The sequence below is a fragment of the Camponotus vicinus genome, unplaced genomic scaffold (assembly GCF_025532165.1).
Source record: "Camponotus vicinus isolate PSW18456_S1 unplaced genomic scaffold, iyCamVici1.0 SCAF_7, whole genome shotgun sequence".
Taxonomy (NCBI): Eukaryota; Metazoa; Arthropoda; class Insecta; order Hymenoptera; family Formicidae; genus Camponotus; species Camponotus vicinus.
Window position 1 is genome coordinate 14,201,547 of NW_028141979.1, and position 27,837 is coordinate 14,229,383.

The 27,837-nt window shown below is 33.3% G+C and overlaps 2 protein-coding genes across 2 annotated transcripts in view; one reads left to right on the plus strand and one right to left on the minus strand.

Annotated features, from left to right (window-relative positions):
• The window catches only part of LOC145974198 (odorant receptor 4-like), a 113,029-nt gene that overhangs the window by 26,033 nt on the left and 59,159 nt on the right, over positions 1-27,837 (minus strand). Inside the window, exons 4-5 of the mRNA XM_083104013.1 lie at positions 11,837-12,119; positions 8,714-8,813 (exon numbers count right to left, since the gene is read on the minus strand). Of these exons, the coding sequence (XP_082960139.1) occupies positions 8,714-8,813; positions 11,837-12,119 (383 nt within the window). The remainder of the gene's footprint in view (positions 1-8,713; positions 8,814-11,836; positions 12,120-27,837) is intronic.
• Positions 20,224-27,778, plus strand: LOC145974537 (uncharacterized). Its single transcript, XM_083104439.1, has 6 exons — positions 20,224-21,899; positions 21,971-22,129; positions 22,203-22,301; positions 22,384-22,558; positions 27,240-27,405; positions 27,509-27,778. The coding sequence occupies exons 1-6, from the start codon at positions 21,343-21,345 to the stop codon at positions 27,703-27,705; spliced, it is 1,353 nt and encodes a 450-aa protein (XP_082960565.1). The 5' UTR covers positions 20,224-21,342; the 3' UTR covers positions 27,706-27,778.

Here is a 27,837-nt window from a genome sequence, read left to right on the forward strand (position 1 = left end):
ATTAAAATTAAGCTACGACATAATAGAAAATCACGATTTAAAAATTATGTCATGTCCTAATAGAAATTCGGTAAATAAAAATTATGTTATAACAGAATAAAAATTGAAAATTAAAATTACGTGTGACTGTCATTTTAATCCTAGATTTCATATTAAATTTTAAATGGAAAGAAATTTTTATTATGTTAAGACATAATATTTATAGAGAATTTGTATTATGCACATAATTTTTATTCCAGAATTTGTATTATGCACATAATTTTAATTCCCGAATTTCCATTATGTACATAATTTTAATTCCCGAATTTCCATTATGTACATAATTTTAATTCGTGAATTTTAATTCACGAATTAAAATTATGTACATAATGGAAATTCGTGATTGGTGGCAACTCTGCACGTCTACGCGCGGCGTTACGTTCGATATCGCGGCGTTAAGCCTTGTGTCCACGATGCTAGAAATCGGTCCAAGTCCTCGGATCGAAAAATGTGTAGCCAATTAATATGCAGTTTTTACGGAAAGGCAGCAATTTCATTGGCTACACATTTCTCGGTCCGAGAACTCGGACCGATTTCTAGCATCGTAAACACAAGGCTTTACACATATGCCCCCGTCCTACGAACGCAATCTCAATGTATAATGTGTCTTTTGCCGCGTTTTTACATAACCTTAAAGTTCTATGTTCAGTTAATGACATTTCCTCGTGTTCCTCGATGACTATTTTCAATAATATGGTTCTCAATCTTTCATGTAATCAGATAAAATAATTGTTTTTACGGTAATTATTCAGTTTAGGGGCCTCATCTCAAATATCGATAAAATTAGACTCATTCGACGCGTTTTTGCACGAAATGACCGAATCTGGCAGAAAAAAGTGTCGCTCTGCTCCGCGAAGCGAAATATTAATGCTTAAAGTTGAGGACTATTCAGGTTAGAAAATCTGTTATACCGATGGCACTAGCACATACACACACACACACACACACACACACACACGGGGGGGGTGCAAGGGGGGGCCTTTGGCCCCCCTCCCGCACCCACCCCGTCCCCCTCGCTTCGCGTGGAAAGTTGCAAAGTGGAACCTCGCTTCGCGTGGAATGTTGCACCCTACCGTAGGCACCCCTGCCGGCGGAGTGGGTGCAGGAGGATACAACTTTCCACGCGAAGCGAGGTTCCACTTTGCAACTTTCCACGCGAAGCGAGAGGGACGGGGTGGGTGCGGGAAGGGGGGCCGAAGGCCCCCCCCTGCACCCCCCGTGTGTGTGTGTGTGTGTGTGTGTGTGTGTGCGCTAGTGTCATCAGTATGACAGATTTTCTAACCTGAATAGTCCTCAACTTTAAGCATTAATATTTCGCTTCGCGGAGCAGAGCGACACTTTTTTCTGATTCGGTCATTTCGTGCAAAAACGCGTCGAATGAGTAATTTTATCTATATTTGAGGTGAGGCCCCTAAACTGAATAATTACCGTAAAAACAATTATTTTATCTGATTACATGAAAGATTGAAAACCATATTATTGAAAATAGTCATCGAGGAACACGGGGAAATGTCATTAACTGAACATAGAACTTTAAGGTTATGTAAAAACGCGGCAAAAGACACATTATACATTGAGATTGCGTTCGTAGGACGGGGGCATATGTGTAAAGCCTTGTGTCCACGATGCTAGAAATCGGTCCGAGTTCTCGGACCGAGAAATGTGTAGCCAATGAAATTGCTGCTTTTCCGTAAAAACTGCATATTAATTGGCTACACATTTTTCGATCCGAGGATTCGGACCGATTTCTAGCATCGTGAACACAAAGCTTAACGCCGCGATATCGAACGTAACGCCGCGCGTAGACGTGCAGTGTTGCCACCAATCACGAATTTCCATTATGTACATAATTTTAATTCGTGAATTTTAATTCAGGAATTAAAATTATATACATAATGGAAATTCGGGAATTAAAATTATGTGCATAATTTTAATTCGTGAATTTTAATTCGGTAATTGAAATTATGTACAAAATGGAAATTCGGGAATTAAAATTATGTGCATAATTTTAATTCATGAATTTTAACTCGGTAATTGAAATTATGTACATAATAAAAATTCGGGAATTAAAATTATGTCCATAATTTTTATTTCCGAAAAATATTTATGTTATAACATAAAATAAATTTAGAATTAATTTTTTGTCTAGACATAATTTGAATTCTGCATTTTCAATTATGTTATAGCTAAATAATAATTTGATGAATTATAAATATGTCTAGACATAATAATAATTCCTTTTTCTTGAGTATTATTTTAATGTGATAGAATTTTTATGATGATATTAAATAGCAAAACGGCGTGCCATATATGTCAAAAATATAATTAGTAATTATGCTTAAAGAATGATAAATTTTATTTGATGCTTATTGTATTTATTTTTACCTTTTTTTAAATTTTCTTCTTCTTTGAGAAATCTGTTCAATAAAACAAACGGTAATTTTATATAAATGTTCGTTGGTAATTTTGTATAAACGTCTATTTATTTCACAAAAGTTATAAGGATCAAAAAATTTTAATATTCTAAAATAATAAAAATTTATGTTATAATTGTGATTTTACACAGCCACAAAAGTAAGAAAATCGTAAGAAAAATATAAATTAATAGATCTTTAAAATATCAATAAATACTTAGAAGAGCACACGCACCGATTTAGTACACCATTAAACGATACGTTACACTCGCAAAACAACAACCTTTTATACTATCTCGCTCCAACAGATTCAGATACACTCTTTATTGATTGATTTTTTCTTAACGATTGTCCGTCGCGCGCTCGCGGTGAGCAGTTTTTATTCACTAGTTTTTAGCCAAATTTGGGAGGGGATTGCCTAGCAACATGAGGTCATGGTGAACTTTGTGGCGAAGGCGTTTGAAAGTCGAAACCCTTCGTATGCATTTTCGCATTTCTGGCGAACTCGCGCGTGGTTCGCTGAGGTGGCGGTTTTACGCGGTTCACGAACATTCCATCGCAGTTTAATGATAAAATTTATGTAAAATTATAGTTTTTCAGACTATAACAATTTATATAATATATTATTTTTGTGTCTTGATATTTATTATGTATCCAACTGCTTAGGGTTAAATGTCTAACATGATAAAAACTTCCGATAATTATATAAAATGTCTTTCAAATGTATCTGTTAATTATCTTCTATCACGGAAAAACAGGATGTGTTGCGCGAAAAATCGAGTGCATGGACGGACACGAATAGCGTATTACAGAGAAGTTTATAATTAATTTTTGAAAATGATACTTTTCGAAACATAACTTAATTATGTATGGATGGATTCGTAAAAAAATAACCTTTCACATGGTAATAAAGAAATTTCAAAATTAAAAAAAAATATATTTAGTGGTGGGGGTATTTTGAAAATTAAAAAAAACAAAAATTTTTTTTGTAATTATTGTAAAGTACTCTTGAAGTCACTTAACTTTTAATTTGAAAATTTTTTTCTATCTCTTGTAGTTTCTGAAATATTCATCTTGAAAGGAAAAAACCGATTTTTTTCAAAGGGGTGTTTTACCCCCTAAACACGCGTATGGGCACGTATAAAAAAATACGTGTCCCTTATTTTTGTCTAGAAAACAACATATTAAAAGCTCATCAAAATCGGAGGGGGACACTTCCGTGCCTTTCCTTGTGAGAATAATCCCATAACATCTCTTGTTGTATATTATTTTTCATATATTCTCAGAATATACTTTGAATATCTCGTATTAGTATATTCTTTCTCGTATATTTTCAGGATACTCTATAATATTGCATGTGTTTCCTCATTTTGCCGCTACGCGCGCCACCAAACTCGTACATAATTTTTGATGAAATGGACATAAAGGACTGGTACTAACATGAGTTCCAAAGTTTCTTCTTTTTTCTTTTTAGTCAGTTTAATTTATAATAAACTGACTTAATTTAAAATTTTTCACTTGTTTAGTAGTTTAGTTGTTCTGGATTCCTTGTTGGGATTCAAAATATTAAAAAGATTATTTGAAATTAAAATGATAAATAGTATGTGCGTTTACTGCATTTATTAAAAGTATTTCTATTATATATATGAATTATACTACAAGATATTCTCAGTATTTGGTATTAACCAAAATAGGCGGACATTAGAGCATTCTTAGTATATACTTAGTATATCATAGTATGTATCTCGAATGTTCTGAGAATATATGCATTGTATTTTTGCGATATTCTTCGAACATTCTCAGTATCTACATGTGTTGTTAGGGTACAAGCAGTGACACGTCGACGCATCGATTCACGGACACGTCAAAAATGCCTGGCGTACAACGGATTGTCTCGCAACCTGCAGTGATACGGTCACGATGATCTTGAATATCACGCACTGGTGGCACTGCTTGTATTCAGGAAAATGGTGAACATTTTCAACATTTATTGTAACATACTGAAGGTCACATTAAAACCAAATGTAAATAAACCTAATTAAACGATTGTCGTCTACAATAATTAATCCTAAATTTTTCCTTGGGTAAGTAATACAGCTAACAGTATTTTCAACATAACTCCTGAAATAAGCATTTCCGCACCTATGTCCATATAACATTTTTTCATCCTTCAGGTGTGAGGAATATCTCCTTAAATTTTTGACATACCTTTTTAGAACAACCTGTATATATATATTGTTGCGCCCCCGTGTCCCGTCCCTGCGGATGTATTCGCCACCCGTTATTTTGTCGGCGGGAAGTACGTGTTCAAAGAACCGTGTTCTTATTCCCAAGTACGCGGGTGCGCGAGTGTGTTCGTGTGCCGATAGTTGTGCCGCGCGCGCTTCGAGATATATCGCTCCGCGGGCGCAACAATATATACACACTACTCAAAACAATTAGGGGAGCACTTTAAAAACCTGCAAATTTTGTTGATTTTTAAGAGGCTGTATCTCAGGTTCTAAGGATCGCAGGACAATTTCTCTTAACGCGTTTTAAAGGGTGAAGCCTCTACTTTAAAATGGCTTAAGTGAAATTTTCCGTCCCATTAAACTGTCTTTTTTGCGAAGACCAAAAGCAAGTAGTGTTAGAGTCCTGAAAATTTCATGACTTTATAGCCTTCCACTGGCAAAGCAAGGACGTAGCGAAAAATGTCACTATATCAGTTTTAAAGTTGGGAATTTTAAAATGCCGTAAAATGCCGTAAAGAAAATTGCTCTAGCATGCCTAGGAGCTGAGTTATCGGGTTCTAAAGTAAACCTTGCATTTTGCAAGATTTTGGTTAAGTACCGCCAGCATTCGCGTCACCCGATGTGCACCACGAGGAGGTTGCTCGATCGGAGTTCGCACATCATGTGTATGTGTGTGTGTGTGTGTCAGCAGCGATAAGGACCCCATGGTTCGTCCCGTGGTATTTAATGACTCCAAACCCTCTCTGCTGTATGCGTGTGTGTGTGTGTGTGTGTGTGTGTGTGTGTGTGTGTGTGTGTGTGTGTGTGTGTGTGTGTGTGTGTGCGCGTGCTATTAATTTAAAATGAAGTGTTGTCGCTCTTTCGATTAATCACCTCATTTAGTCTATTCCCCATATTAATGCATCTGCTGATTTCAGCTTGAGGGATTTCCTGCCAGATCTCCTGGAGTCACTACTGAGTAAGAAGGTAAATTGTTCATAATATTTAAAGATTGATTTCGAATAGCTAATTGATTAACCGCAGGAAGCTTTCTTATGTTGTTTTTAAAAATTTTAATGAATTCCATAGTTAGCTTATCATTGTTATGTATTGGAAGACTGAAATTCTTGCCCAACTGTAACAAAGATTGTACATCTTTTGGGATGGGAATCCGACGGATTTGATTATTGACAGTGTTTCTTCCAGATGGAATAATATCTCGCCAAATTGTGACATACCACGCAATGAATTTCTCTTAGCAGTAAAATTTATATTGGATTCATCCTTTTTCACGATATCATTTACAAACAATCCTTTGGGACCCCGATGGGCTCCCTCCTGTCTTCTATCGTAGCCGACATAGTGTTACAAGATTTAGAAAATAAAGCACTTCATTCCTTAAAATTTACCCCTCCATTTTATTTACGATATGTGGATGATGTTATTTTAGCTATTCCTCCTTCCTTTTTCCAATCATACTCTTGATACTTTTAATTCTTTCCATCCTCGTTTACAATTCACAATGGAAATTGCCGAAGACAATAAAATCAATTTTTTAGATATAACTTTAATATCAGACAATAACTTTATAATTTTTGACTGGTATCATAAAGATACCTTCTCTGGTAGATACCTGCACTTTTTGCCTCAGTATCCTCTTTGCCAAAAAAGAGGCACAATAATTGGTTTGATAGGTTTTCCGTTTGTCCCACCCTGTTTTTCATTATAAAAACATCAAAATGGCTATCAACATTCTTTTGAACAATGGATATCCTTTAAATTTTATTTTCCATAGTTGGTTGGACCATCTTAAAAAACACCTTTTTAAATCAGATTCCTTAGTCAATAATGCTCAAATCACAAATACAAATGATTCCATTACGTATTTCACTATACTATATGTTCCTTCAATTTCCGAGCGTTTCAAACATATCGTTAAAGATTTGAATGTTCGACTCTCGTACTATAGTATTAATAAAATGAGAAGTTTCATCAGGGTTCATAAGGACCCTCTTCCTACCTCTCTAATTCCATAAATGTTATATACAAATTAAATTGTATTGATTGCGATGCATCTTATGCTGGACAAACTAGCAGACAATTACACACCAGAATCAACGAACATCGTAGTCATATTAGATGTAACACTAATACTCAATCTGTCATCACTAATCACAGGGTTAATTTCGATTATGTTTTTAATTGGGATGAGGTGCAGATTTTAAATCGGGAACCTTTTTCGACTAAAAGATTGATTTCTGAAATGTTATTTATTAAAAGACAAAAAGATAGGGGGTCTCATTTAAAAAATTCTAGGTGACCTTGCTCTGATCTTGGCGACGCCACCCAAGGTTAAACTCATAGCGCCAGTAAATAGGTCTTTTAAAATCCTACAACTTTTATCTGAAACATTTTTTTCTGAAATGCTTAGTTTTCGAGATATTTCATCGTCCCGGTACTTTTTATACACCCTGTACATTATTTGACTCGCTTTAACGTTTATAAATAAGTCACAGTTATCCAGTGAAGACTAGTCGATCTTTATCTTCGAAGATGTTGATCTGTCTCTATTTGCCTCCAACGGCTTGTCATTGTTTTCGATGCCTGGAAGTAAGTCTAAATTTCGTAGTTTTAACTTCTTAACTTTTTAATTTTTAATTCTATCTGATTCTATATTTAGTTTATATTTATTTAAATTATTCTGATTTGTTGTTGACTTTAACATAAGATTTTAACCTCTTAACCTTTTAATTTTAATTTAATTTAATTTACTTAATTTTATCTTTAGTTTATATCAGTTTATATTATTTATTTAAATTATTTCAATTTGTGTTTTTTATTTTAATATAATTTTTCTTTGACAAAATTTTAACTGATTTTATTACAGGCATCGTCAAAATAATGAGACACCGAATTAATGTTAATATAATTTTAGACGGCACGCTTTTAATATAATTGACTCCGATGTAAAACTTTTGTTATTTGTTCAATCATCACACTTGCGCTGAAGATGGCCCAAAAATAGGGTCCAAACGTTCGCAAACTGTTCACATTTGTATTTATTATTTCATACTTATTTGTTTTGTATAATAAAGAACTGTGTTATAAGATCGACATTTGACTCGCATTGCCATTAAAACTGATTTGTATGTATTATTTTGCACACATAAGAGCACAAGTTATTTTATTTGCGCAAGAGCGTATTTATTTATAATAAATAAATAATCTTATAACAAGTAACATGAGGTGATTATCTGCTCTAACTATCCAAAAATACTACACAAAAGGAAAATATATAGCTTCACTTCTGTATAAGCACACACACACTTCCTGCAATATTTATACTAGCTTAATAATTTTATTACATATATTAGCTAATTTTAAACTATAAATTTCTCAAAATAATTTTAAATACTGCACACTTACTCTTAATATTACTAAATATATATTTAAATTAAATATTCTTTTATATATTTTATATTTTAAACAAAATAAGTTATATAAATTGTACATTTAAAATAATTTGCGCGCGCTTAAAGACATTATATTTAAAAAAATAATAAAATCCATAAAAACTTACTTTCTTAAAAGAAGGTAAAAAAGCACCACGTACATAAACTAAGCTAAAGAGTATTGAAATTAGCATAATGTTAAGTTTTTTAAAACCTTTTTATTTTTTTATTTTGTATTAATTCTAATTTTTGGATAAAATTTTAATTTTTAATATTTATATTTTTTAGGAAATTAAAATTATCTTGTACAACAGTTTCTCCAATTAAAATATTTCTATTTAAAATTATATAAGTTTTTCTTAGGTGCAATTTTTTATATCATTATTTTTAAGAAATTAGGATAGTTATTTTACATAACTTTTTTATAAATAATTATAAATAACAATAATTATAAATAATATTAATATAACAGTTGTTTTAAAACTAAAATAACACTATTTTGTAAAACAGTTTTGTACAGTCATACATACAGTAATTTTTTACAATTGTTGCATATATTTTGCAGTTTTTTGTTTTATTTTAAAATAGTTGTACGTACCACAATTGCATGATACAAAGTTAAACAGAACAAGAAAACGGTTCCCAAAGTTTGTTGAAGAAATATCATATTGAAATTGTTTTCCAAAATCTCTGCTAATCTAGAACGTATTGCATTGTTAAAATTATTAAAATATATTATTTCTAAAATTAAAATTAAACTAAATTGCTTATTATGTAATCTAAGAAGCATTATATCATGTATATATATATATATATATATATATATATATATATATATATATATAAAACATTTAAACATTTAAAGTAAGAAGCATTCTATTATACAAATATAACATTTAAAGCAATTATAAAATTACACATTTATTAATTTTATTAAATAGAAGAAATAATATAGAATAAGAAAAGAGTAATTTATTTTGTTATCTAATTGTTTTTTTCGATTGCTTGATATTAAATTTATTTACTTACAATTAACTATATTCTCTTGACCTTAAATTAAATTTTATTAAACGATAATAGATATACAGGGTTTACCAAAAGTGTGGAAACCCCTTAATATTTCGAAAAATACGCATTTAAAAAAAAAATGTTTCATACAAAAGTTATAGGGTTTTATGTGACGCATTACACAGCAACATTATTATGACCTCGAATAGCGTTGTCAAGGTTATGAAAATTTTCTGCGAAACGTCGATCGAGATCCCAGATATTCCTCTCGTGTGATATTCAGCGATGAATCGCTATTCACACAAGAAGGAATTTTTAATGTGCATAATATGCACTTTTGGAGCGAAGAAAATCCCAGAGTCACGCGATTTCGAAATTTTCAAACTCGTTAGAAGATTAATGTATGGGCTGGAATAATGGGCACTGAAATACTTGGTCCAGTTATTCTTCCAGATATTTTAACTGGAAGAACCTACGTCGATTTATTAACAGAAAATCTACCACATTTCTTAGAAGATGTGCCATTATTTGAAAGAAACGATATTATCTTCCAACAAGACGGTGCTGGGCCACACAACGCCAGGATCGTTACGAATTACTTAAACGAGAATTTTCCCGGACGCTGGATGGGTCGGTACGGCCCGATACGTTGGCCCGCAAGATCTCCGGATCTCAATCCTCTAGATTTTTTCTTATGGGGATACTGCAAGGAAGTAATTTATAAAACGCTTCCCGAAGATATTGAAGATCTGGAGACAAGATTACGATTCGCTATTTGGAATATTGACGAAGAAATAATGGAAAACGTCGAAAGAAACTTATTAAAACGCATGAGAGCTTGCATTAGGATGGATGGCGGGCATTTTGAGCATCTGCTTTAAAATTTTTTTTAGTCAATCCGCTCTTTTCAGAGCGACCAATACATTTTCACGTTGGAACATTTCATTGTGAGCAGAATAAAAATAAATTTTTCCAAATGTAATTTTAATTACATTATTCTTGCGATTGACTTAAATCTTCGCATCGTGAATGCAATAATTTCGAAAACGTAATAACGTACAACACATGCTTTTTAAAATAATAATTATTTATTATAATTAGAAATAGTTATTATTTATAATAAATAATTAATTTTTTAAGTATGTCATTATACGTTTCATGTTTTCTACCGCATTCGCAATGCGAAGGTTTTAGCCGATCGTTCGTCTTATCTCGCGTCAATCACGCGCCACGCGCAAGTCGATTGTTAGATATCGCGTGTCGCGTTTCTGGCAACATAACTCTTGTGGTCGCGCAGTCTCCGCGGTCCGTCGCTTCGCGTCGAGTCATGTGCTGTTTGCATTCGCGTTTCTTTGAAAGTAATTTTTGGTATCGATAAATCAATAGTGAGTGAATAAACAGTAAACTCGTTATCGTGTAATCTGTATTGTGTCAATCGAGTGTGAGACTAATAATCGAAAAAATTTCGATGTGTCGCGCATCTCTAGCAATCATAACCGTGCAGCAGATAACAACAATACATAGCATGAAGATTCGCTACGCTGCTACAAGGTGAGTGAGCAAGTGAGTAAGCAGCTGAGTGAGTGAGTGAGTGACCGAGAGAGTGTGAGTGAGAGACTGAATGAGAGAGTGTATGAGTGTTGCGTAAAAGAGAGAAAGAGAGCGAGAAAAAAAGAGCGTGCCTGTGTATGAATGTCTGTCCCTCCTACCCTCCCTCTCTCTCTCTCTCTCTCTCTCTCTCTCTCTCTCTCTTACGCACACACTCCGCCATACACATATCGCGTGTAGCAATCAGCTGATTGCAACGTCGGACGGCCGGCGATCCGGAACAACTTTTCATTATTAAAATAACGTTATTTTATGGAACACGTATTTCTGACGTAATTCTAAGACATTTTCTTCTTTACCAAAATTTTATTTAAAGCATAATTTTATGTTATAAGATAAAATAGTTAGCGACTCATGCGGTGATAATCACCCGTCAGGCGGTCAGCTGCGCCCGCGCTCGCGGCACGCCGCGCCGCTCCTGCCTGCCTTCTGTACCCGATGCGTGATTTACTAACTATTTTTGCTCATAATTCAAAAACTACGCTTCAAATCAAATTTTGGTAAAGGAAAAATTGTCTTAGAATGGTGTCAGGAATACGTCATTTTAAAGACATAACGTTTTTCAGGATCGCCCTGTATATATATTTTATTTTTCTATTCCTTTCTCGCAAAAGATATAACGATAGCATTATTACTGTGAAACATATGTATACGTTATTGAAATATATTGTATGTACATGTGACGCTTGTATATGCATGTTTGTCCCACGATCTTCTCAATACCAACATCTTTTCCGTATACTATAAGAGTACAGTTATGTCTACACATACAATCTGACATCTTACTATATGGAATTCTAATTTACTGTAACGAATTTATTACGCTAATTCCTGTTAAATTCAAAGCTGTAGTAGCCGCATGAAACTTGCACTGAGTTTTTTCGAATATAACATCGGAAGAGAATGTTATACGTATTGCTATATACTTGAATGCTTTAATTGATCCCAGCACATATGAAAAGGTTGTGCTATTTCAACGTGTACTATTTCGAGGTTCCGTTATGTGTTGTAACAGTCTTAAAAAAAATATTATTTTAAACTAATGCGCATGCACATAGAGGATAGATAAAAGGAGACTTACGTTATTAGATAAGTGGAGACTTACGTTATTAGATGGCGATGTCTCGATACGATGCTAGCGATATGATGATGATAGTTTTCACGATCTTTTAACAAATTGTCAATTTTACATGATAATGCAGCAAATTGACCACAAATATGAAGTGTCATGCTGAGTACGAAAGCATCTGGTCCAGCATAACCACATATTATAAGTAGCACAGCTAGCATCAGATAGATACAAATGCATAAATAAGTGCGCATATCCTTGATCTCAAAGAAGGGATGAACCGGATATGGTAATTCATACGAGAAATTACCAGATATCACTATATACATTATATTATATTTAATTTGCACATCTTTATAATGTATGTATAATGAACTTATCTTAACTGTATATGAGTGAAATACGCGCAGTCTATAAATATCGAAAGTATTATATTATAGATAATATTTCGAAAGTATAATATTATAGATAATATTATTTTCTAAAGTCTAGTACACATATATATGCACTATTCGTAGATAGTTTGTAAGTGATGTTAGTATGCTGATAACTTTTTACAGATTATTTACAGTGTATATAATATATGAAAGTATAGAGTACATATATATAATATATAATATATATGTAATGTTTTCCATTCACATTTGTTTGGTCATTAGTATTTAATAAATTTTAATTTATTTAATTTGAAAATATTTTTATTATTTATTTTCCACAAGATAAACACGTTTAATAAAAAAAATTTAGATGAGAGGATTATTTACGAACATACTTTGATCTGCAGATTTTTTTCTAATGTTTCCTATTTCGACATATTATATGCGTACACAAAATATTTAGGTAAATGTGATGAATAAGGGATCCAGTCCCAATGACTTTGACCTTGACATATGTTATCATGATCCTAAGTAATCTTCAAAAGGTTTTAGCTGTCGCTCATTATTTATTAAAAAGTTATTAACAAAAAAGTTTTATGATTTATATGCAATTTTTATACATCATGTATGTTTTAGAAATGAATCTCTACCAAATTCATTCGTTTATGTAAGTGAAACGCGTGGACGTGAGAGAGCTCTGCCACTTTTCCTCATCCCGAGAAAAGTTTCCATATACAATACGAAAGCACGATGTAATTTGGGTTACATAACATAATCCAAATCAAATTTTAGTTGTAAATTAAAAATAGGTTTGGGTTATGTTATATTAGATATTATCTTGCATATCTTCGCCCTTCTTCGTAAGGCGTGTATCCATGCATATACTTTGCAAGACGAAGTAAAGTTTATTCTACATCTAATCTTATTCTTCGCTGAAAGTCATTTAGTGCCAAAAATATACCCAGACAGCACACATGTCCAAAAGACATCTAAAAGACGACTTAAAGACGTCTTAAAATCCTCTTTAGGACTTCTCATCTAAAAGACGACTCTTTAAGACATCTTTTGGCCTTTTTATGCTGTCTGGGTACTTATAACACTTATTTTGTTAATAATTTTTTAATAAACGATAAGCGACAGTTAAAACGTTTTGAATGCCATTCAGGACAATAACCTTGAAACATATCTCAAGATTATTGGAGCTGAATCCTCTTTACTTTTACCAACATCTGTTCGTGTAGTTCGCAAACAATCAAGTGCATGTTACTCGTATCCACAAAGGACCTCGCACAAATCTTATGGAAAAGTGATTTCAGTGAAATTGTCTAAAAGTTGGATATGTTTTAGTTTATGACCTCCTGATCAAAAGTCCCAATAGGCACGACCTTAAAAAATGGACAGATTTTTTTATTACAGACGTTCAAAACGGACAATTAGATTCACGTATGCTGGAGATGTATTTGATATTACATGTGGAAATATGCCCAGACAGCACAGGACATCCTATGGATATTCATTTTATATCCATTTTACGTCCACACGTCCATGGACATGAAATGAACATCCATCGTACATTCGATTTGAGACATCCGTTAATGGCCAATATTTGGACGTCCATAAGATGTCCGATCTTGGACATCAAAGTTTCGCGCAAGCACGCAAGGATGTGTTAGTTCGTTCGTTTACCGCTACGCGACGTGCGATGCGCTATCTTTCTCGTATTTAAGTTTTAGTTATGAGAATTATATAAAGTTTGCAAAAGGTAACAAATAAGATTAAAAATATACTGTTCAATTTAATTTCTGATCTAAATCACGAGTTTCAGATATTAAATTGATTTTATAAGTTGGACAAGTAAATGTCCGGCGAATAATTTAATATAAAATAATGAAACAAATTTAATATAAAATAATGAAAAATTTAATATAATAAATTTAAATTTTTTCATTAAAATATTTTGTAAAAATTATTTATACCTATTTTTAAAATATTTTTTTAATGTTCAAAACAAGTCCAATTTTAGTCCGTTTGGTCTTTAAAATGGACATTTTTGGGATGTCCAAAATAGTAACACTGGATATCCATAAAACATCCTAAAGATATTTTAGGCTCTAATCTGGATATTTTAAATACGTATGAAACGTCCAATTTGTTTATTTTTAATACGTTTTTAAGATGTCATTGTGCTGTCTGGGTGCGTGCATGTCGATATATTCGCGTGTATACATGAGTCTGTGTGTGTGTGTGTGTGTGTGTGTGTACAGGGTGTCCCATTTTAAATTATGCACCCTGATTAACATCGCAGAAAGTGGTCGATTTTTGAAAAAATGTTTTAGAAAGTTGTAGGATTCGGAGGGAGATATCTGATTTGAACTTGAGTGAATGTGTAGATATGTAACTGTTAATGATGCAAATTAGATATTTTTTCTTAAAAACAACTGTGTTTTTCTTTACACTAATTAATTTCTCTCATTATTTTACGCAACGAAAGTTCTTGAGATATACTACAAGAATGTGCAATGAAAAATAGGGAGTTTTGTTTAAATAAGCAAAGTTGAACTCCATATGACCTTGGCATATTCACTCAAGATCAAATCAATATCATCATCAGATGTCTCCATTGGGACACGACCCTCAAAGTCGTGCCTATTGGAACTTTTGATCAAGAGGTCATAAACTATAACATATATCCAATTTTTAGACAATTTCACTGAAATCACTTTTTCATAAGATTTGTGCGGGGTTTCTTCATATATATTCAGAGAAAATATACATAGATATATATTAGTTAAATATATTATAGGGTAAATGTTTACTTTAAGTTACATAGCACGAATAATTTTCATTTCGACGATTATATATTGTGGAAAATACATTTCTAAGTAATATACTGTTTGAATTTTGCAGCGCTCTTGGTTCCTGAAATATGAAATTTGATTTTGAAATTTCATATTTATTTATATCTTTTCATTATATTTTACGTGGGTATTTTCTTTGTTTACATTTATCGATCTACCTTTCTGAACCATCTTTAGCTGGTTTTAACCATCACACCAACCACCACTCACTTGTCGTTTATTAAAAAATTATTAACGAAAAGAGTTTAATGAATAGAACATAAGGTAATTATGCACTTTACGGACGCCCTCACCAATTTCAATAATCTTGACATATGTTGTCAAGCTCACTCTCCTGAATAAGAATCAAAAGGTTTTAAATGTCGCTCAATATTTATTAAAAAGATATTAACGAAAAAAGTTTAATGAATACAAAATGATTTTGCCACAGCATGTACGTTTAAGAAGATATATTTGATAGAATATGTTTACTATATAGGGTGATTCTAAACAAACATTTGTCTTTAAAATATCGAATTCTTGAGTGAATTCTAAGACGATTTTTTCTTTTGCAAAATTTTGTCCGGAGCTTAGTTTTTAAATTATAAGAGAAAATAGTTAACTAATTACGGAACGAGTACGAGAGGTAGGCAGGAACGGCGCGATTCACCGTTCGATATAGGCGATTACGTGGGGCGCTCGCCGCGATCAGCTGATTGCTATACGAGATGAGTGTAGCAATCTGTGTGCGTGCGTGTGTGTGTGTGTGTGTGAGAAAGAGAGAGAGAGAATGTGCACGCGTATATACACATGCACGTTAATTCTTTCCCTCTCTCTCTCTCTGTCTCTCCCTCATTCTCACTCACTCACTTATTATTTATTCTTACCTTGTAGAGATTCTTCATACCGCTGATAAATAATTACACGTTGATAACAATGAGACGTTTCCCTAATACATACACATACACTCTGACACATCGTGTTAGACGAAAGTGAAGTTTTTTCTTTTCTTCTATCATTACTTACGAATTTACTCATGCACTTAATCACTCACAATTGATAAAATTTACTAACGAATTTATAAACGATTAACGCACTCAATTACTAATCACACACTCGATATAAATTAATTACGAAAACGACTTAAAGAAAGAAACGCGCGCGGTATACTGTTAACGCGTAACAATTATTTATCAAAAAATTAAAAAGAAAATGGCATAAGAGCCAACGTGCGGTAGTTGGAGCACAGAGAAGCAACAACACTTCTTTCTTTTTTCAATATTAGTTTATTAAAAAACATATTACAATAACGAAAAGCGAACGTTTCGGATCATCTTTTGATCCTTCTTCAGCGCGATGTTAACAATATATATTACAGATAGTGACGCGTTAATGTAACGCGTCACTATCTGTAATATATATTGTTAACATCGCGCTGAAGAAGGATCAAAAGATGATCCGAAACGTTCGCTTTTCGTTATTGTAATATGTTTTTTAATAAACTAATATTGGAAAAAGAAAGAAGTGTTGTTGCTTCTCTGCGCTCCAACTACCGCACGTTGGCTCTTATGCCATTTTCTTTTTAATTTTTTGATTACTTGAGCCAAATCTCTAATTATTAAATTATTTATCAGCAGTATGAAGATTCTCTACAAGATAAGAATAAATAAAAAGTGAGTGAGTGAGAATGAGAGATAGAGAGAGAGAGAGAGAGAGAGAGAGAGAGAGAAAGAATTAACGTGCATGTGTGTATACGCGTGCACATTCTCTCTCTCTTTCTCTCTCTCTCACACACACACACACACACACACACACACAGATTGCTACACTCATCTCGTATAGCAATCAGCTGATCGCGGCGAGCGCCCCACGTAATCGCCTATATCGGATGGTGAATCGCGCCGTTCCTGCCTACCTCTCGTACTCGTTTCGTAATTAGTTAACTATTTTCTCTTATAGTTTAAAAACTAAGCTTCGGATAAAATTTTGCAAAAGGAAAAATCGTCTTAGAATTCACTCAAGAATTCGATATTTTAAAGACAAATGTTTGTTTAGAATCACCCTGTATAGCGAAGGTCATCATTAAATTTAAAGTAAACTTGTGTTGTGTTGCAAAGTACATGCTCGGAGACAATGGGTTCCACTCCTCCTATTTAAATTTAAAATTTGGTTTAAATCAGAATAGGTTTAAGTTAGGTTATACCTTCCGGAAGTGGAGCCCCCCCCGTTAGGGGGGGGCGGAACCCACTGTAGCCATGCATGTATTTTGCAAGATAAAACGAAGTTCACATAGGTTTATAACTTTTCATGCAAAGCAAGATTCATCTCAAATCAAATTTTAGTTTTAAATCAGAAATAGGTTTGGGTTAGGTTGTACTTTCCGAAAGTGGAGCCTTCCCATAGGGGGAGCGGAACCCACTGTAGCCATGCATGTACATTTCACCTTGACTCTTAAAACGTACATAATGTCTAAAAATTGCACATAATTCGTGAAACCTTTTTGTTAATAACTTTTTAATAAATGACGAACTACACTTAAAACCTTTTGATACTTACTCAGGAGGGTGAGCTTGACAACATATGTCAAGATCATTGAAATCGGTGAGGGCGTCCGTAAAGTGCATAATTACCGAACATACCCAGATAGACAGATATGCTGAACATACCATGCAAACATTTTATGTATACTTTGTGATGCAATTAGAACAGCATAAAATTACAAATAACTTTAAATGCAGGTATTATGATGTCATATTGTTATCATATATTTTGTGTATTTCACGATACAGCAATATGTTGCACTTTGCTATAAACGCACAACTGCAATCATTATAGGAAATGTTTCTAATATAAAATTATGTTGTAATTGTATTATTTGTAGGAGCAATAATTGAAGCAAGCTATTTGACGAATGTTAATTTAGTATTATTGCATTGTAATGTATTTATGAGGTAGTTGCGTTCTTATGCTATTTTAATTTTGTATTGTCATTTAGAAATACACAGCATATTTTATTGACATAAAATATTGCATATTACAATTCAGTTATATCTTAGGTATTAGAAATAAATTTGTGTGTGCACAAAATGCTGGCATTATGCTGTCATTTTGCTGTTTCTCATTAGTATTAATTTATATAGGGTAGTGTTGCATTTAACATATGAAAAGACCAAGAAAATAATCTTTTAACTCTTTATTTTTGTTATTCTATATTTATGTAAAAATTAAACGTGATAGTACAAATTAAACATGATTGGTTGGAAATGTAAGAACAATCACATTCTATTGCTACTTATTATTTGCCGCTCAGGGAGCGGTGTAGTACAGAATGGCCGCGTTCGGCAGACTCAACAGTTGGGCAACATTAGATTATCTGATAGATCTTATAGATTTTCTGATGTAAATCGACGCTGACTGGCCGGTTCTGAAAGTAGAAACCAATCAGGTTCGATTGCTACTTAGCGGTTGAGTCTGCTGAATAGTCGGCCAATACATTCAATGGCGAGCCTCTCACATAACCGTATGTTTTTTGAAATTTGGTGAGGTATGCGTATGTATTTTACATTGCTGGATACAAGTATGTATATTAATAAAACATTAAAAACTCCGCGATTTTAAGATTAACATTTTCAAGTACTTTATAATTTCGGTATAATAATAAAAGCACGCTTTAAGAAAAATAACCTTTTCTAACCTTACTTTTTAATTGCCCATTTCACGTTATGCATCATGCATGCATTATATTGTTTTATTATATGTATGTAACTTTTATTTTAATTAAATAATTTATATATTTTTATCATATCCTTCTAAATAATATATCCAAAAATAATGTAAACTAATTCCCATATTTTTATTTCAGTTTTATTTGTTGGGTCGACAACTTTTCTCTACTTAATTGTAGAATTTGTTATTTTTGTATTTATAACTTCATCGATATTGTAAGTACATTTTAACAAAAGTATAATGGATATATTGAAATGTAATATAAAATTAGGTCGTTATTATGATCGAAAGCCTTATGAAAAATTATCAATAAGACAAAAACGAAGAATAATTTGTAGAATTGAGAATAATTTATCAAGCAAAAAATCTGTAGTTGATGAAGACTCAAAAAACACTCATCGAAACATATCTGGAAATCAATTCATAAATAATTCTTTCAATCATGGACATCAGTCATCATTTGAAAATATATTAACGGATTTAAGCGATGACAATAATGACAGTGATGACACTGATGATAGTGATGATAATCAATTGAATGTACATGATCGTAATGATCATGTAGATGATCACGTACTGCATGATCATCTCCATCAATCCATTGATGGAGAAACATTGAAGAAAATATTAGCGGAATGTTTTGTTATTAACAATATTTCTCTTAAACAGGGTGATGAAATACTTAAAGTTTTAAGAATGCATAGATGTTTCTCAAACTTACCGAAATCTTGCAAAACTTTTATTCAGACACCTCGTATAATCCCTGTCGATATAATTGCTTTGGAGCCAGGACAATACCTTCATTTTGATATCGAAAAAGTTATTTTAGACATTGTTTCATATGTACCACTTATTAAAATGTCTACTGTTTTAATATTAGATTTTAGTACCGATGGAGTAAGTTTGTATGAGGCATCAAATGTGGTATTTTGGCCAATACATATCCGAATTGTTAACATCACTTTCAGTAAACCTGCACTTGTAGGTATTTACAAGGGTCATAAGAAACCTAACGATGCTATAGCTTTTTTTCAACCATTTATTTCTAATATAAAAAAACTATTAACACATGGATTGAAATTTAACGGCATTATAATACCTATTCAATTGCGGTGTTTTATAGCAGATGCTCCAGCTCGAGCATTCATATTAAATCATGTTGGTCATAATGCAGTTTCACCTTGTTCAAAATGTACAATACAAGGACAAAATATCGGGCACCGTATGGTTTTCCTTGGCACTAAATATAACGTCTAGATCCGATGAAAAATATCGTTCACTTGCTTATAAAAATCACAATTTAGGCGAAACCCCGCTATCGCAACTCCTACATAATTTAATACATCAAGTACCATTTGACAGTATGCACTTAGTATATCTTGGGATTGCAAAAAAGATATTAGTGACACTTATTACAGGTGAATATAATAAGAAGACTAAACTGAAATCATTTCAATTAAAATTATTATCTGATCATTTAGAATTAATACAAAAATATTGTCCTAGTGAATTTTCACGCCGACAAAGAATTATTACCAAATACGTTCGCTACAAAGCTACTGAATATAGACAATTTTTATTATACACTGGTCCAGTTATTTTTCATGATGTATTAGAAAGATCTATCTACTTACATTTTTTAATTTTAAATACTGCTGTTCGAATTCTGAATTTACCCACACCTAGTCAAACATTATTAACATTTGCAGACATTGCATTAAAAAAATTTGTAGAAAGCAGTCCTTATATTTATGGACAACGATTTATGTCATACAATGTTCATGGCTTATTACATATAAGTGAAGACGTACAACGTTATGGTCCGTTAGATAGTTTTTCTGCTTTTGCATATGAAAATGAAATGTCAACATATAGAAAATTATGTAGAAAACCTGATTTACTTCTGGAACGAATTTCAAATCGAATAGAAGAGTTAAAAAGAAACAATGCGAATAATTATTATTCAAACTCTGAAGTTCTAATTGCATTTCAGAAACATTCCAATGGTCCATTTCCAACATATTTATCCATCGAATTTGAACAGTATAAAAGTATTAAAGTAAATAATGTGCTCTTTAGTATTGCACTGAGGAATAACTGTTGTATTTTAAATGATTTATCAATTTGTATAATTATAAATATTTTAAAGAAAAATGAAGTCGTAATGTTCGCTGTAAAAAAATTTAAAAATACTAATAGTTTTTTTAATATTGGAATATCTTCGTCAGAAATTGGTTTTTTTAAATGTAGCGATCTAGCTCATGAAATACATTTTGTGTCTCTTGAAGAAGTAAAATATAAGTGCTTTCGAATGCCTTTGCAACCAAGAAATATTGAAACAAATAATAATACTTGCAATTCTTCTAATAACATAAATTATAATGACAAAATTCTTTCACAATCAAAGCAATTCGTTGTATGTACAATGCAACATTTTTTATAATATTTATATATAAAAATTACAATTCAAAATTTAAAATATTTTATAGTGTTTCTTTATACTTTTATTATTTTCATATGTTTATTTCCAATTTATGTGTAGCTATTCCTAATTCATACAGATCTGTTGGTTATTTTTATATCTGATAGCATAACATTTGCAATGAGACCACCAAAGAGAGAAATAACAAAGCCCGTTAGATATCAAACTACAGAATCTTCAGATGATAGTGAAAATAATATATATGAGAAGTATGAGTTAACCAGAGATGAAGTCCAAAATAAGATAGAAAATGATATACATGCATTGAGTAAAGTATTAGTTGAGACACAAGAGATATTGGAAAATAAGGATGATGAAAGTATTTCACTTCCTTCAAATCATAGTCAATTATCAAAATCATGTATTCGATCTAATATAATATTAGATCCTCCACTCAAATATGTGAAAGCTTCAGCTAGATATTATAATGAACCAGCAATGTATAATTCATCAAAGCAATATGACATGCCTCATTCCAATTTACCCAACAATGATTATGTGGGCTCAACATCTTATCCTGTAATTTCTAATGCACAATATGATCCAAAAAACTTGCGATTGGCAAGTCCTTATCAATCAGAAACATACACAGAAAATAAACCTGAAAATATAACTGAAAGACATTGTGAAAGAAGTGTTGCTGATAATCGGCATTGTGATTACTTAAACGATAAACGGTAATGTAAATATTTTTTTATTTATGATTTGTATTTCATGCTTTTACCTAATAATTAATTTTTTTATTCAGGGCGGAAGTCGAATTAAAATGTAATATACAAAATGATCCACAAACGTCGCATTTACCGTTATCATACTACGAATCACACAGAGACATTCATGTGCAAAATGTTAATAATAATGGAAAAATTCAGAATCTTGATAATTCTAATGAATTTATAGACAAACGGTAGTAATTCTAAAAAAATTTTTTAATTTTCCGGTATATAATGCACTATTTTACATATACATGTTCTTTTTAGAAAGAAAACTGAAGTTAAGGTTCATAAACGTTCTGCAACATATACTCCACAAGAAAAAAAAGATATTAGATTTTCTTCATCTATGGCTGAAGATTTTCGGTAAAAATTCTTACGTGTCTTTACATTAAAATTTTATTTAATGAATTTTATTACAAAGCATACTTTTTATTTTTTTCTGTAGCCAATTATATGAATGGATAGACACAAGGTTTACAAATATCGAAAGAACTATACAAAATTTTCTAAATTCAAAAAATAAGAAAAAATGTTGGACTAAACCTTCTTTTCTTCCCTTTACAAGTAAAGAAGAAGTTCTAAAATTTGATAATGCAGAAGAGGAAACTTATGATGAAGTTGTAAGTATTAAATACAAAAAAGGAGATTATTTGCTATATACAGGGCGATCCTGAAAAACGATCCGTCTATAAAATGACATATTCCTGACACCATTCTAAGACAATTTTTCCTTTACCAAAATTTGATTTGAAGCGTAGTTTTTGAATTATGAGCAAAAATAGTTAGTAAATCACGCGTCGAGTACAGAAGGCAGGCAGGAGCGGCGCGGCGTGCCGCGAGCGCGGGCGCAGCTGACCGCCCGACGGGTGATTATCACCGCATGAGTCGCTAACTATTTTATCTTATAACATAAAATTATGCTTTAAATAAAATTTTGGTAAAGAAGAAAATGTCTTAGAATTACGTCAGAAATACGTGTTGCTTAAAATAACGTTATTTTAATAATGAAAAGTTGTTCCGGATCGCCGGCCGTCCGACGTTGCAATCAGCTGATTGCTACACGCGATGTGTGTATGGCGGAGTGTGTGCGTAAGAGAGAGAGAGAAAGAGAGAGAAAGAGGGAGAGAGGGAGGGTAGGAGGGACAGACATTCATACACACGCACGCACTTTTTTTCTCGCTCTCTTTCTCTCTTTTACGCAACACTCATACACTCTCTCATTCAGTCTCACTCACACTCTCTCGGTCACTCACTCACTCACTCACCTGCTTACTCACTTGCTCATTCACCTTGTAGCAGCGTAGCGAATCTTCATGCTATGTATTGTTGTATCTGCTGCACGGTTATGATTGCTAGAGATGCACGACACATTGAAATTTTTTCGATTATTAGTCTCACACTCGATTGACACAATACAGATTACGCGATAACGAGTTTACTGTTTATTCACTCACTATTGATTTATCGATACCAAAAATTACTTTCAAAGAAACGCGAATGCAAACAGCACATGACTCGACGCGAAGCGACGGACCGCGGAGACTGCGCGACCACAAGAGTTATGTTGCCAGAAACGCGACACGCGACATCTAACAAACGACTTGCGCGTGGCGCGTGATTGACGCGAGATAAGACGAACGATCGGCTAAAACCTTCGCATTGCGAATGCGGTAGAAAACATGAAACGTATAATGACATACTTACAAAATTAATTATTTATTATAAATAATAACTATTAATAATTTCAAATTATAATAAATAATTATTATTTTAAAAAGCATGTGTTATACGTTATTACGTTTTCGAAATTATTGCATTCACGATGCGAAGATTTAAGTCAATCGCAAGAATAATGTAATTAAAATTACATTTGGAAAAATTTATTTTTATTCTGCTCACAATGAAATGTTCCAACGTGAAAATGTATTGGTCGCTCTGAAAAGAGCGGATTGACTAAAAAAAATTTTAAAGCAGATGCTCAAAATGCCCGCCATCCATCCTAATGCAAGCTCTCATGCGTTTTAATAAGTTTCTTTCGACGTTTTCCATTATTTCTTCGTCAATATTCCAAATAGCGAATCGTAATCTTGTCTCCAGATCTTCAATATCTTCGGGAAGCGTTTTATAAATTACTTCCTTGCAGTATCCCCATAAGAAAAAATCTAGAGGATTGAGATCCGGAGATCTTGCGGGCCAACGTATCGGGCCGTACCGACCCATCCAGCGTCCGGGAAAATTCTCGTTTAAGTAATTCGTAACGATCCTGGCGTTGTGTGGCCCAGCACCGTCTTGTTGGAAGATAATATCGTTTCTTTCAAATAATGGCACATCTTCTAAGAAATGTGGTAGATTTTCTGTTAATAAATCGACGTAGATTCTTCCAGTTAAAATATCTGGAAGAATAACTGGACCAAGTATTTCAGTGCCCATTATTCCAGCCCATACATTAATCTTCCAACGAGTTTGAAAATTTCGAAATCGCGTGACTCTGGGATTTTCTTCGCTCCAAAAGTGCATATTATGCACATTAAAAATTCCTTCTTGTGTGAATAGCGATTCATCGCTGAATATCACACGAGAGGAATATCTGGGATCTCGATCGACGTTTCGCAGAAAATTTTCGCAAAACGTTCGTCTTGATAATCGCAGGCTTATTGATTGCATCATCGATCGTGCGTCTAATTTATACGATCTTCGCTGGGGGTCTATGCCCCTCCTCGCCTCCCGCGACCAATCACTAATTAGCGTCCGCTACATTCGCGATTGGTCGCGGGAGGCGAGGAGGGGCATAGACCCCCAGCGAAGATCGTATAAATTAGACGCACGATCGATGATGCAATCAATAAGCCTGCGATTATCAGCGATTATCAATAAGCGCGAAGAAGATATGGCAGCGTACACAAGTCAAGAATATTATGACATGCTGATGGCACTTGGCGAGTGTCACGGGCAGCAAAACCCTGCTGCAAGAAGATACGCCGAATTATATCCAAACCGAAGACATCCATCGGGTCGCGTCATACTTAGAGCAGCTCAAAGACTGTATGATACTGGCAGTGTCCTGCCGAACAAACACGACGCTGGGAGAAATCGCGATGTTAGAAATGTACGGAACACGGAGAGAGTTATACGTACTTTTGAGGATAATCCCGAAACAAGTATTCGGGTAGTTGCTCGAGAACACGATTTATCCTATACAACCGTACAAAGAATATTAAAAGAAGAAAAGTTGCACGCGTTTCATTATACACGCGTGCAGCATTTACGACCAGCAGATTACCCTGCAAGACGAACGTTTTGCGAAAATTTTCTGCGAAACGTCGATCGAGATCCCAGATATTCCTCTCGTGTGATATTCAGCGATGAATCGCTATTCACACAAGAAGGAATTTTTAATGTGCATAATATGCACTTTTGGAGCGAAGAAAATCCCAGAGTCACGCGATTTCGAAATTTTCAAACTCGTTGGAAGATTAATGTATGGGCTGGAATAATGGGCACTGAAATACTTGGTCCAGTTATTCTTCCAGATATTTTAACTGGAAGAATCTACGTCGATTTATTAACAGAAAATCTACCACATTTCTTAGAAGATGTGCCATTATTTGAAAGAAACGATATTATCTTCCAACAAGACGGTGCTGGGCCACACAACGCCAGGATCGTTACGAATTACTTAAACGAGAATTTTCCCGGACGCTGGATGGGTCGGTACGGCCCGATACGTTGGCCCGCAAGATCTCCGGATCTCAATCCTCTAGATTTTTTCTTATGGGGATACTGCAAGGAAGTAATTTATAAAACGCTTCCCGAAGATATTGAAGATCTGGAGACAAGATTACGATTCGCTATTTGGAATATTGACGAAGAAATAATGGAAAACGTCGAAAGAAACTTATTAAAACGCATGAGAGCTTGCATTAGGATGGATGGCGGGCATTTTGAGCATCTGCTTTAAAATTTTTTTTAGTCAATCCGCTCTTTTCAGAGCGACCAATACATTTTCACGTTGGAACATTTCATTGTGAGCAGAATAAAAATAAATTTTTCCAAATGTAATTTTAATTACATTATTCTTGCGATTGACTTAAATCTTCGCATCGTGAATGCAATAATTTCGAAAACGTAATAACGTACAACACATGCTTTTTAAAATAATAATTATTTATTATAATTAGAAATAGTTATTATTTATAATAAATAATTAATTTTTTAAGTATGTCATTATACGTTTCATGTTTTCTACCGCATTCGCAATGCGAAGGTTTTAGCCGATCGTTCGTCTTATCTCGCGTCAATCACGCGCCACGCGCAAGTCGATTGTTAGATATCGCGTGTCGCGTTTCTGGCAACATAACTCTTGTGGTCGCGCAGTCTCCGCGGTCCGTCGCTTCGCGTCGAGTCATGTGCTGTTTGCATTCGCGTTTCTTTGAAAGTAATTTTTGGTATCGATAAATCAATAGTGAGTGAATAAACAGTAAACTCGTTATCGTGTAATCTGTATTGTGTCAATCGAGTGTGAGACTAATAATCGAAAAAATTTCGATGTGTCGCGCATCTCTAGCAATCATAACCGTGCAGCAGATAACAACAATACATAGCATGAAGATTCGCTACGCTGCTACAAGGTGAGTGAGCAAGTGAGTAAGCAGCTGAGTGAGTGAGTGAGTGACCGAGAGAGTGTGAGTGAGAGACTGAATGAGAGAGTGTATGAGTGTTGCGTAAAAGAGAGAAAGAGAGCGAGAAAAAAAGAGCGTGCCTGTGTATGAATGTCTGTCCCTCCTACCCTCCCTCTCTCTCTCTCTCTCTCTCTCTCTCTCTCTCTTACGCACACACTCCGCCATACACATATCGCGTGTAGCAATCAGCTGATTGCAACGTCGGACGGCCGGCGATCCGGAACAACTTTTCATTATTAAAATAACGTTATTTTAAGCAACACGTATTTCTGACGTAATTCTAAGACATTTTCTTCTTTACCAAAATTTTATTTAAAGCATAATTTTATGTTATAAGATAAAATAGTTAGCGACTCATGCGGTGATAATCACCCGTCGGGCGGTCAGCTGCGCCCGCGCTCGCGGCACGCCGCGCCGCTCCTGCCTGCCTTCTGTACTCGACGCGTGATTTACTAACTATTTTTGCTCATAATTCAAAAACTACGCTTCAAATCAAATTTTGGTAAAGGAAAAATTGTCTTAGAATGGTGTCAGGAATATGTCATTTTATAGACGGATCGTTTTTCAGGATCGCCCTGTATAAATTATTAATTTCAAATTATATTTCTTGTATATGTATTAGGTATGTTATCTACAATATGTTGGAGGATTTTCATTAAAAGAAGCATTAAATTTGTGCATTAAAGAAACAGTTGAGGACGAAGTTATGTCTTTTTTTACTTTTTATGGCAATAAAGAAGAAAACATTGGCTCATTTTTCAAAACAAAACTTTGTTCTGCTATTCAAGGTTAGCTTTATTTTGATTGCATATATATACATATATATATATATATATATAATATATTACAAATATGTATAAAATGTAAATAAATAAATGTTTTTATTTATAGAAGCAATATCGGAAAACAAACACTTTCATGCACCAAGTAGTACGGAGTTTCGTCAAGATATGATTGAAGCCATTCGTAATGCCAAACAACGTAAAAGAAATGCAATTAATAAAAAGGGGAGCAAACGTAATCTCCAAGAAGAAGAAATGCAACAAATCTTTACGCAACGTCAAGAGAAGTACTTCCGAAGACAATAATATAAGTGTTTTTATAAAGAAAAGTAGATATATATATATATATGTTTAAACCGAACAAAACGCCAATTAGTTCGAATCTTATTTTTTTTAATTTTTTAAACACTGAATCTTTTTTTTCATTTAAATTTCGAT